Raw genomic sequence first — 14,580 nt, forward strand, 5'->3', positions numbered from 1 at the left:
TAAGCTTGTTTTTAAAAAGCAAACTGAATATTTTAAAGAGTTAAGTTTCAGTCATCTAGAAAAGTAATTTTCACAGAATAACTTATTCTCTGTTGATGATGGATAAATGGGGTATTGCCACCTACCTGTTTTTGCCACTGCTGAGCTAGGTGAAGCGCTTGTAGCAATGATAGGCGTTGACGATAGTTCTTTTAGTATTTCTATTTTGATGAGATAAATGACATTTATTATTATTAACCATGGTTCTCATCACACCTGTCAAGAGAATAATCAAATGTAGGTGGAGACTGGGAGTGGGAGGGAGTCATCTGCAGAGGTGCTCTCTAAGCATTCAAACTACAGACACTTTTCCTTTTTTCCTAGCACCCTTTCCCTAACAATTAGGAACTCTAGCTGGATATAGCAGTCCTAGTTTTCACAGCAACTGATTATTTCACTTACAGGCTCATGTTAATGCTATATTTCCTAATCAGACACTTTCTTTATTTCATGGCAGACTCTCAGCTAAATAGTTTAAATACCCCAATGTCATCAAAGAAGCAGAAAATATTTCAAACAGAAAGCATAAATAAACAATCATTTTTCTGGTGGATTCAATTCATAAGTGCATATATATATTTATTTTTTTTGAGATTATGCAAAATTTATTAAGATAAAAGTAAATTACAAGCAGAACATGTACTTAACATCAAAACATTCTGCTATATATCTTTCCTCCCAATCTCATTATTTATTTCCTTCCTGATTCGTTATGGTAACCTTGCTCATGAGGAATATCCCCAGAAGAATTGTTTCCTAAGCCTATACATTTTTTTGTTTTGAATTGGAATCATTTATTTATTTAATTAATTTAGAATATTTTTCCATGGTTACATGATTCATGTTCTTTCCCTCCACTCCTCCCACCCCCTCCCATAGCCAATGTGCAATTCTACTGAGTTTTACATGTATCATTGATCAAGATCTATTTCCATATTATTTATAATTGCACTAGGGTCATCATTTAGAGTCTGCATCCCCAATCATACGTGTTCAAGGAGTTGTTTTTCTTCTGTGTTTCTACTCCCACAGTTCTTCCTCTGAATGTGGATAGCATTCTTTCTCATAAGTCCCTCGGGATTGTCATAGGAGCATATATTTAGAGATGGATGGAACTTTAGGGATTATTTAATCCAACCCCCTAATTTTACTGAAGAAGAAACTAAGGCTTTAAATGACTTTCTGAAAGAAAGTAAGCAGCAGAATCAATTCAAATCCAGTCTGACTGCCTCCAGTCTAGTAATCTTTCTAGTAACCACTTCTCAATAATTACAATCATGTTTAATATATATATGTATATATATATATATATATATATATAACAATTTACTAGACACAAGTTAAAAAAAAAGATAGTTTGCTGGGATCTAGAAGTGACATGTTTACTTCTTACAACGAAAGAATCTTTAGAATTCATTCAGCTTTTTGAGTTGCAAAAGTAAAAGTAAGATGAATGTAGAAACCTTATTCCTAGCACAAAGGGATAAAAGCTGTAAGTATACCTTGGAATGTTGGATACATACACACAAACACAGAAACGGACACATACACAGATGTATACACAATGAATGAACCAATAAAACAAGATATACAGCTTGATATCTTTGGGAAAGGACTGGGAGACATTTTTACCTTTCTGCTCTGAATCTAACTGATTAGATCAGTGGTTCCAAAACCTTTTTGGCCTACTGCCCCCTTTCCAGAAAAAATATTCCACAGCTCCCTGGAAATTAATTTAAAAAAAATTTTAATAGCAATTAATAGGAAAGATAAATGCACCCATGGCCATCACCGCCTCCCTGGATCACTGCAGCACCCACCAGGGGGCGGTGGCATCCACTTTGGGAATCACTGGATTAGATAATGGGAGATAGTCTGGCATAGAGGATAAAATGCTCAACTTGTAACCTGGCAGATGGATTCAAAGGTCACATTTGAGATTTACTAACTGTGGGACCATGAACAATTCATTCGTCTTTTGTATCTTCTCCGTATCCTCTGGAAAACTATGGTAATAATACTTGTATTACAGTCCTGTCACACAATTTTATACAAATACAGTGTTATACATAAAAATATACAAGGTTTCAAATGATGTATTGCATATAAAGTACTTCAAAGACTTTAAAATGCTATATAAATAATTTTATTACTAATCATTAACATTAATTTATTATTATTTTAAATTTGCAAATATCAGGCTGATTTTAGGTAATAATATTCCAAATATAAAGTGTAAAGACATGATATCTTAAGAAGGCATCATTGCTGACAGCTTGTGTCCTAATAGAGCTGTTCAAAGATGTTTTCAGTGAATCTATAAAAGATAAGCCTGCATCCCAACATTTTCATTCAATTAAAACAATCTAATATTTTATCTACTTGGTCATCTCTGTGGTGTATTATATCACTCTCTGAAGTTGGAATCAGAAAGACTTAAATTCAAATCCAACTTCTTAATAGTTATGTAACCCTGGGCAAGTCACTTCACCTGTGTACTTCAGTTTCTTTAGATGTAAAATGGGGATATTAAAAAAAAACAAAAAACCTACCTACCCATATTGCTCTGCGGATCAAATGAGATAATAATCATGACTTAGCCCAGTGGCTGGCATATAGTAGGTGCTTAATAAATGATCATTTTCTTCTTTTCCCCCTTATTGTTCCAAAAGAACCATAATAGGAAAGTGTCTTGCTTGCTACCATTTCTATCTAAACTCCATCAAATGTCAGAATGAGAAGGAAGAGTTGATGATGATGATAACATGTCTTATACTTTGTATGGCATTTATTTCTCTTTTCTCATATGCTTCCTCTAAAACTCATTAAGACAGACATTTTGCAGTTAAGGAAACTAAGTCTCATTTGAGTTACATTAATTCTTCAAAGTTCCACAGGTAGGAAGTAACATATCCAGGGCATACACTTAATTTTCTGATTACTTTTCTAGTCCCCTCTCCATTCATGTTTTAAAAAGGATGCTTATTCTTGCATCTACTACTGCTCTGTCTCTAAAGCACTTGCCTGCTGGATGGCTCAGTGGATTGAGAGCCAGGCCTAGAGACAGGAGGTCCTAGGTTCAAATCTGGCCTCAGAAACTTCCTAGCTGTGTGACCCTGGGCAAGTCACTTAACCTCCATTGCCTAGTCCTGTAACAAATAAAATTAATATAGAAGGATATATATATATATATATATGCATATATATATATATTTATAGAAAAGATATTAGGGTTTAAAAAATAAAAAAATAAAGCACTTGCCTATTCTTCTTACTCTCATCTATGTCACTCTCTTCCTTGTATTACAGGATGAAGTCTTGTTTTTCTCTGAGCATATGAGTCCCTAAAAGCAAATCAGTTCAAACCCCATGGAGAAGCTAATGAGGTGATAAGAATGGAGAAAATCTTGGTTGGACTATGTGCCCTGGTTTTTGGTAACATCAGAGCAAGTCAATGGGCCACATGGATTGCACATTTCATACTTCTCTCATTAGGGAGTCTATGCTATTGGCAAGAAAAATGCAAAACTAGTAAATAAGTCTCATGTCTCAGATATAGATCAGGAGCTTTGGAAGTTAAAAAAACATACTGTTTGGATCATAACTAAGACAATCTGATTGGGAAGTCTTTGAAGGATGGTCATTGAGAAACCATAGGGTTCCATTTTTATTGTCCCTTTCTTTCCTCCAAACACATATTAACCAGAGGAATAGCACTGATGTGTTTTTAGAATCTCATTCCTGAGAACTTCTTATCCCTCCTGGACCAATATCTCTATGGAATCCTATCTATGATTTCTCTGAATCTTTTGAATCAGATATCCTGAAATCTCAAGTATGTTTCAGATTAAGAGTGGCTTTCCTTATTATTATTATTTTTTATCGAAAATACTAAAATGAGGAAGTTCCTTTGACCTGAGGTCAAAATTATTTCCACCCTGGTAATGAATTCTTTTTTTTTTTTTTGGCAAAAATCAGGTCTAAAATAAGAGAGAAGGGAAAAGAATATGCATTTATTTACTACCTATTATATGCCAGACACTATGCTAGTGTTTTCCAAATAGAATTGGATTTAACCTTCACAATAACCTTTTAAGGTAGGTGCTCTTATTGTCCTCATTTGACAGCTGAGGAAACCGTGACTTTTCATAGTTCATAAGGGATGAGGCTAAGATCCAAACTCAAATGTTCCTGACTCCAGGTCAGAAAAATCTAGTCTAGTAGTCATAGGATCAAGGACATAGGGTGAGAAGGACCATAGAAGACACATAATCCAAAAGCCCCTCAAGCCTGGACTCAAGAAGATTCATCTTCTAGAGTACAAATCTGGCCTCAGATACTTCCTAGCTATATGACCCTGGGAAAGTTGCTTAACCCCGTTAGCCTCAATTTCCTCACCTTATAAAATGAGTTGGAGAAGGAAATGGCAAACCACTCCAATATCTCTGCCAAGAAAACTCCAGATGGGTCAGGAATAATTGGACATGAATGAAATGTCTAAATAACAAGAAAATATGCCAAGTACTTATCAAATATTAAGGAGAAAAAGAAAAGGAAACCAGAACTTTTGTGGAGATAGAAACAGCTAGATTTGGCAACTTCTTTCTCTCTGCCCCACTTTCTTCCATCTCCTTCCTCCCATTAGAACACTGTGAAGGTATTAGAAAAGATATCCTTTAAGTAGACATTTTCTTGCCCTTATAGGAGTATAATATAGGTATGAAGACACAGTCAACTCCTACACTGACTATAGTAACATTTATATAAAGTGCAGTAATGTAAAATATTATATAAAATATAATATAGTACTATGCAAAATACAGTAATATAAATTCAATGACTTCCACCCACATCTTCTCTCCAAAAAGTCATCTTTTTCGATCAGCTGTCATTCCCACCACCCTTTATCACATAATTAACACCATCAGCAGTTCTCTCAATTAATGGGCCATTCCTTTAATGACTTACTAGTGGGCATTAAAGTCACTATTTAGTAGTTCTCTACAGAGGATTAATTGACCCAAGTACCTTTGAGAAGCAGTTACTTCTTTAAGATAATCCTTTGAAGTAAGGCAACTCCTGAAGATGAGGAATTCAAAACAGATTTTCTAAGTGTCAGTTGGACTAGACCCTCTATATACATATTAAATATTTGTATGCTTGGGAAATCTTGAACCCCTTAAACTACGTTACTCAAAATTCCTTTCCGTATTACCCACAATTCCTTTTGCCTTTCGTATATGTGTGTCCTTATGTCGTTTGTATATAGTTTCTGTTTGCTCTGCCCGGCTTCTCTCTTCGAAAGTGAGTGGCTTGAGTAAGCACTGCCTGTTTTCTTTAGCTCCCTAGTTAAATATTAATAAATCTTTATACATACACTACTTGGAGTATTGGATATTAATTGGGAGATATTAATTTTAAAATCTACAAAATTAAAATATTTATTACTTTGTAACCCTATTCCTCATGACCAGTTTGCTTAGATAGGAGGGCAGTCACTAAGTAAGCAGTTTTAACAATAATATCAGCAACCAGAGTCCCACAGAAAATGTCAGTTGGATGTTATAAATGGCAAATGATTTTGAGCTAAACGATATATATAGAATACATTTATGTGAAGCATAATGAAATCAAATACAAAATCTGATCAAAGCTACATCTTCAGTCACATGTGAGCAGTACCTTTTTTGTGTAAGAAAAGTTTTACATAGTATGGCTTGATTAACTCAAGTCTTTACCTGAGCAAATCAACAAAATATAAGATCCAAGAATATAAAATGTGAAATTTTTTTATCATGAAAACAAGAGGAAGCAAAGAAAAAAGATGAAGCTTAAAACTGGATCCCTTTTAACACTCTCTTCTTTTCTCCTGTCAGTTCAAAATGCTTAGATTTCTTAATGGCCAGCTTCCTATTAGATCTATAATTGGGCTCACCTGATTCAACCTTTAGTACAATATTCTTTGTGGGCTGATTCTTTTACTTATTTTTTAAATTGGCCTCCTTTGACCACAACAACACTGCTACCTCCAGTTATAGTGCTTCCCCCTATGAACTTCTAGGGAATCCTGTACTGTATCATTTTGTGAGGCTGCTACCAGTCATTCTTCTTCCTCTAAGGTTTTTCTCTCTAAGGTAATGTTCATTAATGTTCCCTTTTGGAGTGGGACTCCATTTACTTGTTCAGATATTACTCTCTTTTACTTATCTCAATGTTGTGTGAAACTCAAAAGCTGCTAAAGTGATTTTCCTAAAGCACAGGTCTTAAGAAGTCATCACCTAACTCCAATTGCTCCCAATTGTCTCTAGGATCAGATATAAATACCTTCCATTGCTTTTTCTACTAAAATGGATTCTAAATTCACGGATCAGGGCACAAGAAGAGGGAATTATCCAAAGATACCATGAATAATGCTGGAATAAATTGATATTATATATAGATTTTAAAGTGATCTGTGATCTAAGGTCCCTCATAGACCCTGGAATCATTGTGAAAACAATAGCTCACATTTATATATTGCTTTAAGATTTGCAACACACTGTCATCTCACCTTATTCTCTCCTAAACTCTGAGAGGTAGGTATTATTATTGTTACCATTTTATAGATGAAAAAAACAAAGCTATCTGAGATTAGATTTGAACCCGAGTCACCTGGACTCCAGGTCCAGTGATCTATCCATTTTGCTACTTCAATTCCTTTTGGTCAGGGTGATCAGGAAACCCATAAACCAAGAATGACAGAGAGAAGGGTGTGATTCTAATCTTTAAAGTTTATGCCAGTGTGACAGAGAACTGATGTAGTGTATAAATGCCACCAAGTTAGTTTCCTTTGATATCTTCAATATTGTCTCAGGAACAAGATCCATAGCATTCTCTACACAGAGAGACAAACATCTGATACTCTCTGCTGAGACTACAGATTCCCATTGCAATATAATATCAGAAAATATACAATTGGCATCACGAAAACTTAGAGTTTAAAACAGAGCTGTGCTAGAATCAACTGGAATCAACTTGGGAGAATTGATTGTTAAATTTTCAATGGGAACATTTAAACCTCAGAAACTGGCAAATGTCAATGATCAAGGTTTAGTTTATTATTTCATTGACTGCTTGGACTTAATAAAGTAGAAAGGAGGAAATGGTAATGATGAAGAGTAAACTTAAAAGCATATTAGGCACACATTCCCCTCCCCCTGCCATGGAGTACTAGTTGGTAAACATTTACCAGCACATCTTGATTAGAAGCAACATTGGCCTCTGATGTAGATTAAAATTTTTTTTTATTTAGATTTTTTTCCATGGCTACATGAATAATGATTTTTCCCAACCCTCTTCCCTGCCCACTCCCAGAGCTGACAAGCAATTCCATTGGGTGATACATATTCCAAACCTATTTCCATGTTATTCATATTTGCAGTAGAGTGATCTTTTAACATCAAAACCTTCTAATCATATTTGTATCGAACTACATAATTTATCATATTTTTTCTTCTGCATTTCTGCTCCCACAGTTCTTTCTCTGGATGTGGATATCATTCTTTCTCATAAGTCACTCAGAATTGTCCTGGGTCATTGCATTGTTGCTAGTACAAAAGTCCATTACATTTGATTTTACCACAGTGTATTGGTCTCTGTGTACAATGTTCTTCTGGTTCTGCTCCATTTGCTCTGCATCAATACCTGGAGGTCTTTCCATTTCAGATGGAATTCTTCCAGTTCTGATGTAGTTTTAATTTGTATCTGATTAGGAACACCTCTCTAATATACTCATATATGACTATCTAGACTCTGACTAAAGGTTTCTAGTGGTGGGGATTTTGATTTCAAATGTTTATCAAAGTTCCTGAAACACAGAGGCTCTGAATAAATATTTGTAGACTCAACTTTTGAGATTGCCTATCCCATTTTGGTACATTTCTAATAATTTTTTTAAAAACCTTTCTGTCTTAGAATTGATACTATATATTGGTTCCAAGGCAGAAGAGTGGTAAGGGCTGGGCAACTTGTGGTAAGTGACTTGTCCAGCATCATACAGCTAGGAAGTATCTTAGACTTCCTACCTCTATGCCTGGATTTCTCCTCTGAGCCCAGCTGCTCCTATAGTGCTAATTGTTAAGATATTTGCCTTTTAACACCAAAGTTTGTTGTTACTTTACATCAGGTTGTAATAAGGATATTGATTAGGTATGGATAAGATAAAGAACTGTAAGAAAGGTGTTTCTGTGGTTGCAGGCAAAGCAGAGTTCTGGGCATGAACTGAGAACTTGGAAGGAGAAAAAGTTAAGTTCTGACAGTTGGTAACTGGGTTCTGTGAGTTGTTCTCTAGCTTTTGATGAAGGCAGACTCAACTCAGGCCTTGCTCTCTGCTGATGATAAGGAAGAGAGAACTTTGTAACCAATTAAGAGGTTTACTACTTTTCTGACTGTGAGAATTCACCATGAAGAGAAAACTGTCAAATCTGCTGTGTTGGAGAACAGTTTTGGGAGGGGAAGAACCGAAGACCTGTTTTGCCTGAGATCTGAGAGACATCTCAGACATATACTCTGGTCAGTTAGCCTGGGAGACATTGGGCTAACTGACTCTGGTTACTTGGAGACATTTTTTAACAAATTAAATTACTTTTGATAAGGATTAGAGATAGTTTAGCCAGATAGAATTTTGGGTTTTTTAGTAAGGGTTAAGCAGTCTAGAGTAGCTTGAAGAAACAGAAGATTTTGCCTTATGGCAAACGTAGAAGAGTGGGTAGAGATTTAGTTACCTTAGATCTAGGGCATCCTGCTTACTAATCCTTACTTTATTTATTATTATATATTATAAATAAATAGTTTTTTCTACAAATATTCAGTCTTCAATTCCCGTTGTCACATCCTTGCTAAATTCCCAGTCATATATACTGGCCTAGTGAAGGGAAGTCATTCCTAGCTTTCCTTCAGAGGGGAACTGAAAGATACTTTGTGAACATCAAGTGGTATTTTACCACAGCATCCTCCTCTATAACATCATTAATAATCCTAATACTTCAAGGTAGAATCAAGGAAGACCACTTGCAACTGATGACATTCCTACTGAAGTATTATAAACATGGCTTTGTTTCTATAATATAACATCCCTAAAGTTCAGTCTTCCAATTGTGTAGCTTTATTGGAATGGAACTTTAGAACCCTGGAAGTAATTTTCAATGACTAACTTTATCAGTCAGTAACTGAATCAACAAGTGTATATTAAGAATTTACTATGTGCCGCCCTGGAAATTAATAGACATTTGTTGTTAAACAGTCCCTGTCCTCAAGGAATTTATAGACTAGCTGGGGAAGGTAACCTGTGCATGCATATGCACATGCAAAATATAAGATGTTTTTTGGTGGGGAGAACCCCTAGAATCTGGGAGAATTAAGGAAAAACTTTATATAGAGATAAACTTTGAACAGAGTCTGGGAGGAAGAAAAGATTCTTTATGGTCCAAGACATATCAGTTGTTTTTTTTAAACCCTTGTACTTCGGTGTATTGTCTCATAGGTGGAAGAGTGGTAAGGGTGGGCAATGGGGGTCAAGTGACTTGCCCAGGGTCACACAGCTGGGAAGTGGCTGAGACCGGGTTTGAACCTAGGACCTCCTGTCTCTAGGCCTGACTCTCACTCCACTGAGCTACCCAGCTGCCCCGACATATCAGGTTTTAAGGATGGGCCAGAGCATGGTTCATATCTATGACTGTTTTTAGAGAGTTCCTAATGAAACAAGTCCTTCTACCAATGCAAATTGGCAGTGCAGGGTCCTGTGCCAGTGATGGGTTTTGAAACTGTTGTTTTTTTGTCTTTCAGGACACTTCTCTATCCACTATATCTGCCTCTCATTCATTGTTTTCCAGCCAATTAAAGGTAGACTCTGGGCATTGTTAGTATTGTTATAGCCAAAAAAGCTTATAGAAATATAATAGCTTATAGAAATATTATAGCTTATAGAAATATTATAGCTTATAAGAATATTATAGCCAAAAAGCTAAACTTGGCAATTAAGCAGGGGGTTTTTGGATAACGTCATGCCCAGCTCAAGCAGGGCAGTTATCTCTGGCTCACAGTTCCAGGGACACAACTCCTGGCTGACAGCCCCAACTCCTCCCCTGCCCCTGGACTGAACAGCCTTGAAGATTCCTAGACAAGAACAAGCCTTGAAGATTAAGAATCATATCCTGTGGCACCTGGAAGCATCCCTACTCCCTCTGTCTAGCTATTAGCTAACCCTAAATCAAAGGCACCTATATCCTAGAAACATATATATTCCCTCTTCTGAATGTACCCCTTTGGGACTCTCTTTGCTGAGTTTCCCCAGTGCATACTGGCAATAAAACTTTCTCCTGCTTTGATTGCATTGTCTTGTGTGTTCCTCTGGAGGCCACCCATTTTGAACCCTAACATATGGGGGCTCGTTCCGGGATGGTGTGCGACCCCCTGGGGACCACTGAGACAGAGAAAGCTCTCTCCTAGGTTTCATGACGACTTCCAGAGGTGAGTAGTGAATGGTGTGTGAATGGTGTGTGACTGTGTATTTGATGGGGAAACTGAGGACTCCTGATGGGCATATGGCTAAGTGGATGATACCTGCTTCGGGATTATAGAAGCCATCCTATTGCTAAGCTCCAGGCCCCCCCCCCCCCCCCCACGGCTTTTTGTCCAAATTTCTACCTGTTTCTGAGAGGGACCGGTTCACGCCGCGGTTTCTATTCTCCAAGAGGAGATAGGCCAGTAAAACCGGGAAGAATATCGGATAGAGGGAGGGGGAAGTCGTTGGAAACTGTGGAGATGGGGAATATGGGGGAAAAAAATCTGGATCGTAACTTTAAAGGGTTGGAGTCCCTTTAAGCACCTCTCCCAGGGTGAGGGAGAGGGAAGGTCAGGGTACTCCCTTGGCGAAGAGAGGGAGGGAAGTCGCTCTGTGTAGAGCGCAGGAAGTCGCTGTTCTCGGTGTAAGAGAGCGCGCAGGGAAGTCGCTCAGTGTAAGAGAGCGCAGGTCACTCCCTCAGCGAGAGAGGGAGGGAAGGTCAGGGTTTGATTCCCTGGGGGGAAACAGTTCTAGGAAGCTAGTGGAACTATCCCAGAGAAGTCCCGTGACGGACGCGTCATGGGCAGCAGCAGGACGCTGGGTCTTTTTGGAAGGACACCCGGGAGAGCGGGGTGGAGCCCCAAGCAGGCTCCATCCCCTACTCAAACTTTATTTGGATCCACAAAGAGAATCTTTTGTTTTTCGTTCTGTTTGTCTGTCTTTTGTATTGTCCTTTGTCTGTGTCTTGTTGATTGGTCTAAAATGGGCCAGAGTCACTCAACCCCCCTGGACTTGGTCCTAAGTCATTATTCAGATTTCAAAACCCATGCACATGCATTAGGCTCTTCAGTAAAAAAGGGGAAGTTGCAGACCTTTTGTAATTCAGAATGGCCTGCCTTTGGGGTTGGATGGCCCCATGATGGGACATGGCAACAGTCTGTTATTTATGCAGTTCGGGGTAGGGTTTTACTCCGGGGTAAGGAGGGGCACCCAAACCAAATACCGTACATTTTAACCTGGCAGGATTTAGTCCTGAATCCTCCACCCTGGCTTCTTAAGGTTGTGGAAGGGTCTAATCCCAGCAAGGGAATGGTTACACCCTCCCAGGTTCTGGTTACCCAGCCCCAAAAACCCAGCTCCGGTTCAGGGGTCCCCTAATTCATCAGTATTGGCTGGGTCTGTGTCTTTAGCCCTTAATCAACAGCCAGGGCAAGTCAACCTGGTGCTTGCTGGTTTCCCAGGCTTCAAGGCTAATTCAGAGGGAAAACTGCAAACATTCCCCTTCCCCCATCTCCCAGACCTGGCGGCAGATTTAACATCTGAATAGGAGGGGATTTGAAAGTTCAAAAAAACACAGCCAGCCTCAGAACAGCTCACTTTCAACCCCCACTAGAAACAGATAGCAGTTATTTAGGTGCTGCAAGAAGCATTTGTTATATCACAGCCAAAAGAGAGACAGGTAAGATCAATCAGAGTGTAAAGCACAGGGAAAGTTAGGGGGCAAGGAAGTCAGCTCAGCCAGTCAGTTGGCTGATAGCTGTACCTGAGTACCCTCAGTGAAAGGGACAGTGTGCTGCAACTGTTTTACTGAGTTTTCTCACTGCAAATATTTCTTTTTAAGCATGGATCCTAAAGAACTGATTTTTCCTCTTTCTTCCATTGGATGGGCCCCCAAGGAAGTGAAAAAGAGAAAAATTCAGAGCAAAAAAGGGAGATTTTACTCCACAATTGGAAGCATTTTTCACTTCAAATTTGATTTGATTGAGGATTACTTATGATGTTGATATGGTACAATGTAATTTTATTTATTGTGATAACTGTCAGTCAAATGTGAAATATTAACCAGATTTTATTGAAAAAAAAAAGAAAAAACTCATGGTTAGAAGTTTGTTCAGCCTTGGTTTCACTGAATTGAGAATTGTCTAAATGTGACTAATAGCCAGTCTGACACAAAGAGGGAATGATTATTCTATGAGGTCAGAAATTGTGCTGGCTACTTGGTAAATGTGAAAGTCATTCAGAAAAAGCTATGATGGTGAACTTATTCTAGACTTTAGATTTGGGATTTTTCAAAATGAGATGTTCTTTTAATGTATGTGCTGTCAGAACTAAAAACAAGTAATCATATGACACACAAGAAGTTATATTTAATAATACAGGTACTGAAATTTGGAAACGGTGGAATTTCTAAACAGTGTTATATTTGATTAGGGTTGTATGAACTGTTTTTAAAAATGTGTACAATGTATAAGAGGGAACTTGTGATTTAGAGATTAACATATATTTGGACTCAAATTGCTAGAAAGTAATGATGAATGAATACAGAATGTGTATGCATTTGGACTATAAAGAGCAGTAAGTTTTCCACCTGAAGAGGTTAAGGTTGTATGATATGCAAACTGTATGAAATTAACAAGAGAAAAATTTGACCAACCTAAGGAGCTAATAGGATTTAATGCAATTAAATGTAGTACCTTTCCTCCTTTTGCAATAATGGTGATAAAGGAGGAGAAGCCAGAAGAAATAAGAGTAATTGATAAAGAAATGATAGGTGTAAATCAGAATAATATTGATGGAATTTAATGAGTTATGTAAGTAATGCTTTGAGGTACAGGAAGCTAAACTTGAGGTTCTATTCTGTTTTAAACAGAGGTCTGAAAGGAATAAGAGTAAATAGCTTTGAAATTCAGTTGTTTACATACTGAAAGGTTACTAAAGGACTTAAAGTTGTTTGGTAGTTGTGGAGTTCAAAATGAACTTTGTTGAAAATAATTTATTATGAAGATTTTGGTACATGCTAAATTTTAAATTTTAAGGTGATCTCACTTGGTGAAGAGAGAAATACTTTTAATTGTTCCACTTTGATACTTAGGAACTGATATAGCAACACAGTACATAAGTGGGATTTTAAAAAATTTAAAGATGAGTATATTTTAATTATATACTTCATAGGGTTTAAGGAGATGTTCAAGCAAGTAAAAATTGATAGAGAAGTTGTGGATATCTTGTAAAACAGGTTTTTTACAACTATAGAGATGCAAATGGTGAGCCCCTGGGTTGGGGTTGGAAGGGGGGGGAGGCCCTTCTCAGGAATGAGAGGACTCCAGGCTTAGAAGTGTGAAAGATTTATTGCTAAGATGGGATCCGTGGCCAGTGGGATAGCATGGGTGGAGTGGCCCTGGGGGGTTGTCCTCCACTGCACAGCATGGCAGCATGAGTGAAGCAACTATCAGGGGTTGCCCCTAGGCCCCCTTTTCAAAAGTGTGGACATGACTCCTTTTACTTGGGTGTTTTGTGAGTGGGGGGTCTGTCTGGGATCCTTGGGATTTAAGTTATTATGCTGTGGCCAGAGGTGTATCTCTTTTGTTACAGGGGAAAGGGAGTTTCCCTGTCCACAGCCTGCCTGAGTTAAGGGGTGCAGGGTCCCTGCCATCTCTGCATAATGCCCATGTTAAGCTCAAGAAGACTGTTTTCCTCCTTATTTATCTTTCCATCATAAGAGGTTAAACAAAATATAATAGGTTTGAGTGTTTACATTGATCAAAAATGTTTTTTGGGGGTTTAAAATGATCATAAATGGTTTTCATCTCAGTGTATGATAAGCAGCCTGCTTGTCAAAAGGCTTGCTTAAGGTTGTAGTGCTTGAAAGGTTTTAATTGGAAATAGACCCTGTAATACTACATGCTTTATGATGATATTCCTTTAAATGTGACTTTCATGTAAATTATTGCTACAACATGTGCTTTAAGTGTTGTTTGAATGTAAGCAAAAGCTCATTGTAAACCTGACTGTACCATGGGTTTTGTTCGATACTCAGTGGTTACCTTAGTTACCAATTTGTACTGTGCACTGCAAGTTATAATTAATAAGCACTATGCTAAAGACACAGTGCCTCAATTCTTGGGAATTATTGCTTATCATTTGAAGGGGTACCAAATGCTATGTTTATTTTTTGTGATGATAACAGTGAGTTAGACAAAGTGAAGAGTTATGTTGTGTTT

The 14,580-nt window shown here is 37.6% G+C and overlaps 1 protein-coding gene across 1 annotated transcript in view; it reads right to left on the reverse strand.

Annotated features, from left to right (window-relative positions):
* The window catches only part of EMCN (endomucin), a 170,995-nt gene that overhangs the window by 83,344 nt on the left and 73,071 nt on the right, over window positions 1-14,580 (reverse strand). The window contains exon 4 of the mRNA XM_044681625.1: window positions 126-200. Coding sequence (XP_044537560.1) covers window positions 126-200 — 75 coding nt within the window. The remainder of the gene's footprint in view (window positions 1-125; window positions 201-14,580) is intronic.

Source organism: Gracilinanus agilis, chromosome 6 (assembly GCF_016433145.1).
Source record: "Gracilinanus agilis isolate LMUSP501 chromosome 6, AgileGrace, whole genome shotgun sequence".
In the NCBI taxonomy this organism is placed as follows: domain Eukaryota; kingdom Metazoa; phylum Chordata; class Mammalia; order Didelphimorphia; family Didelphidae; genus Gracilinanus; species Gracilinanus agilis.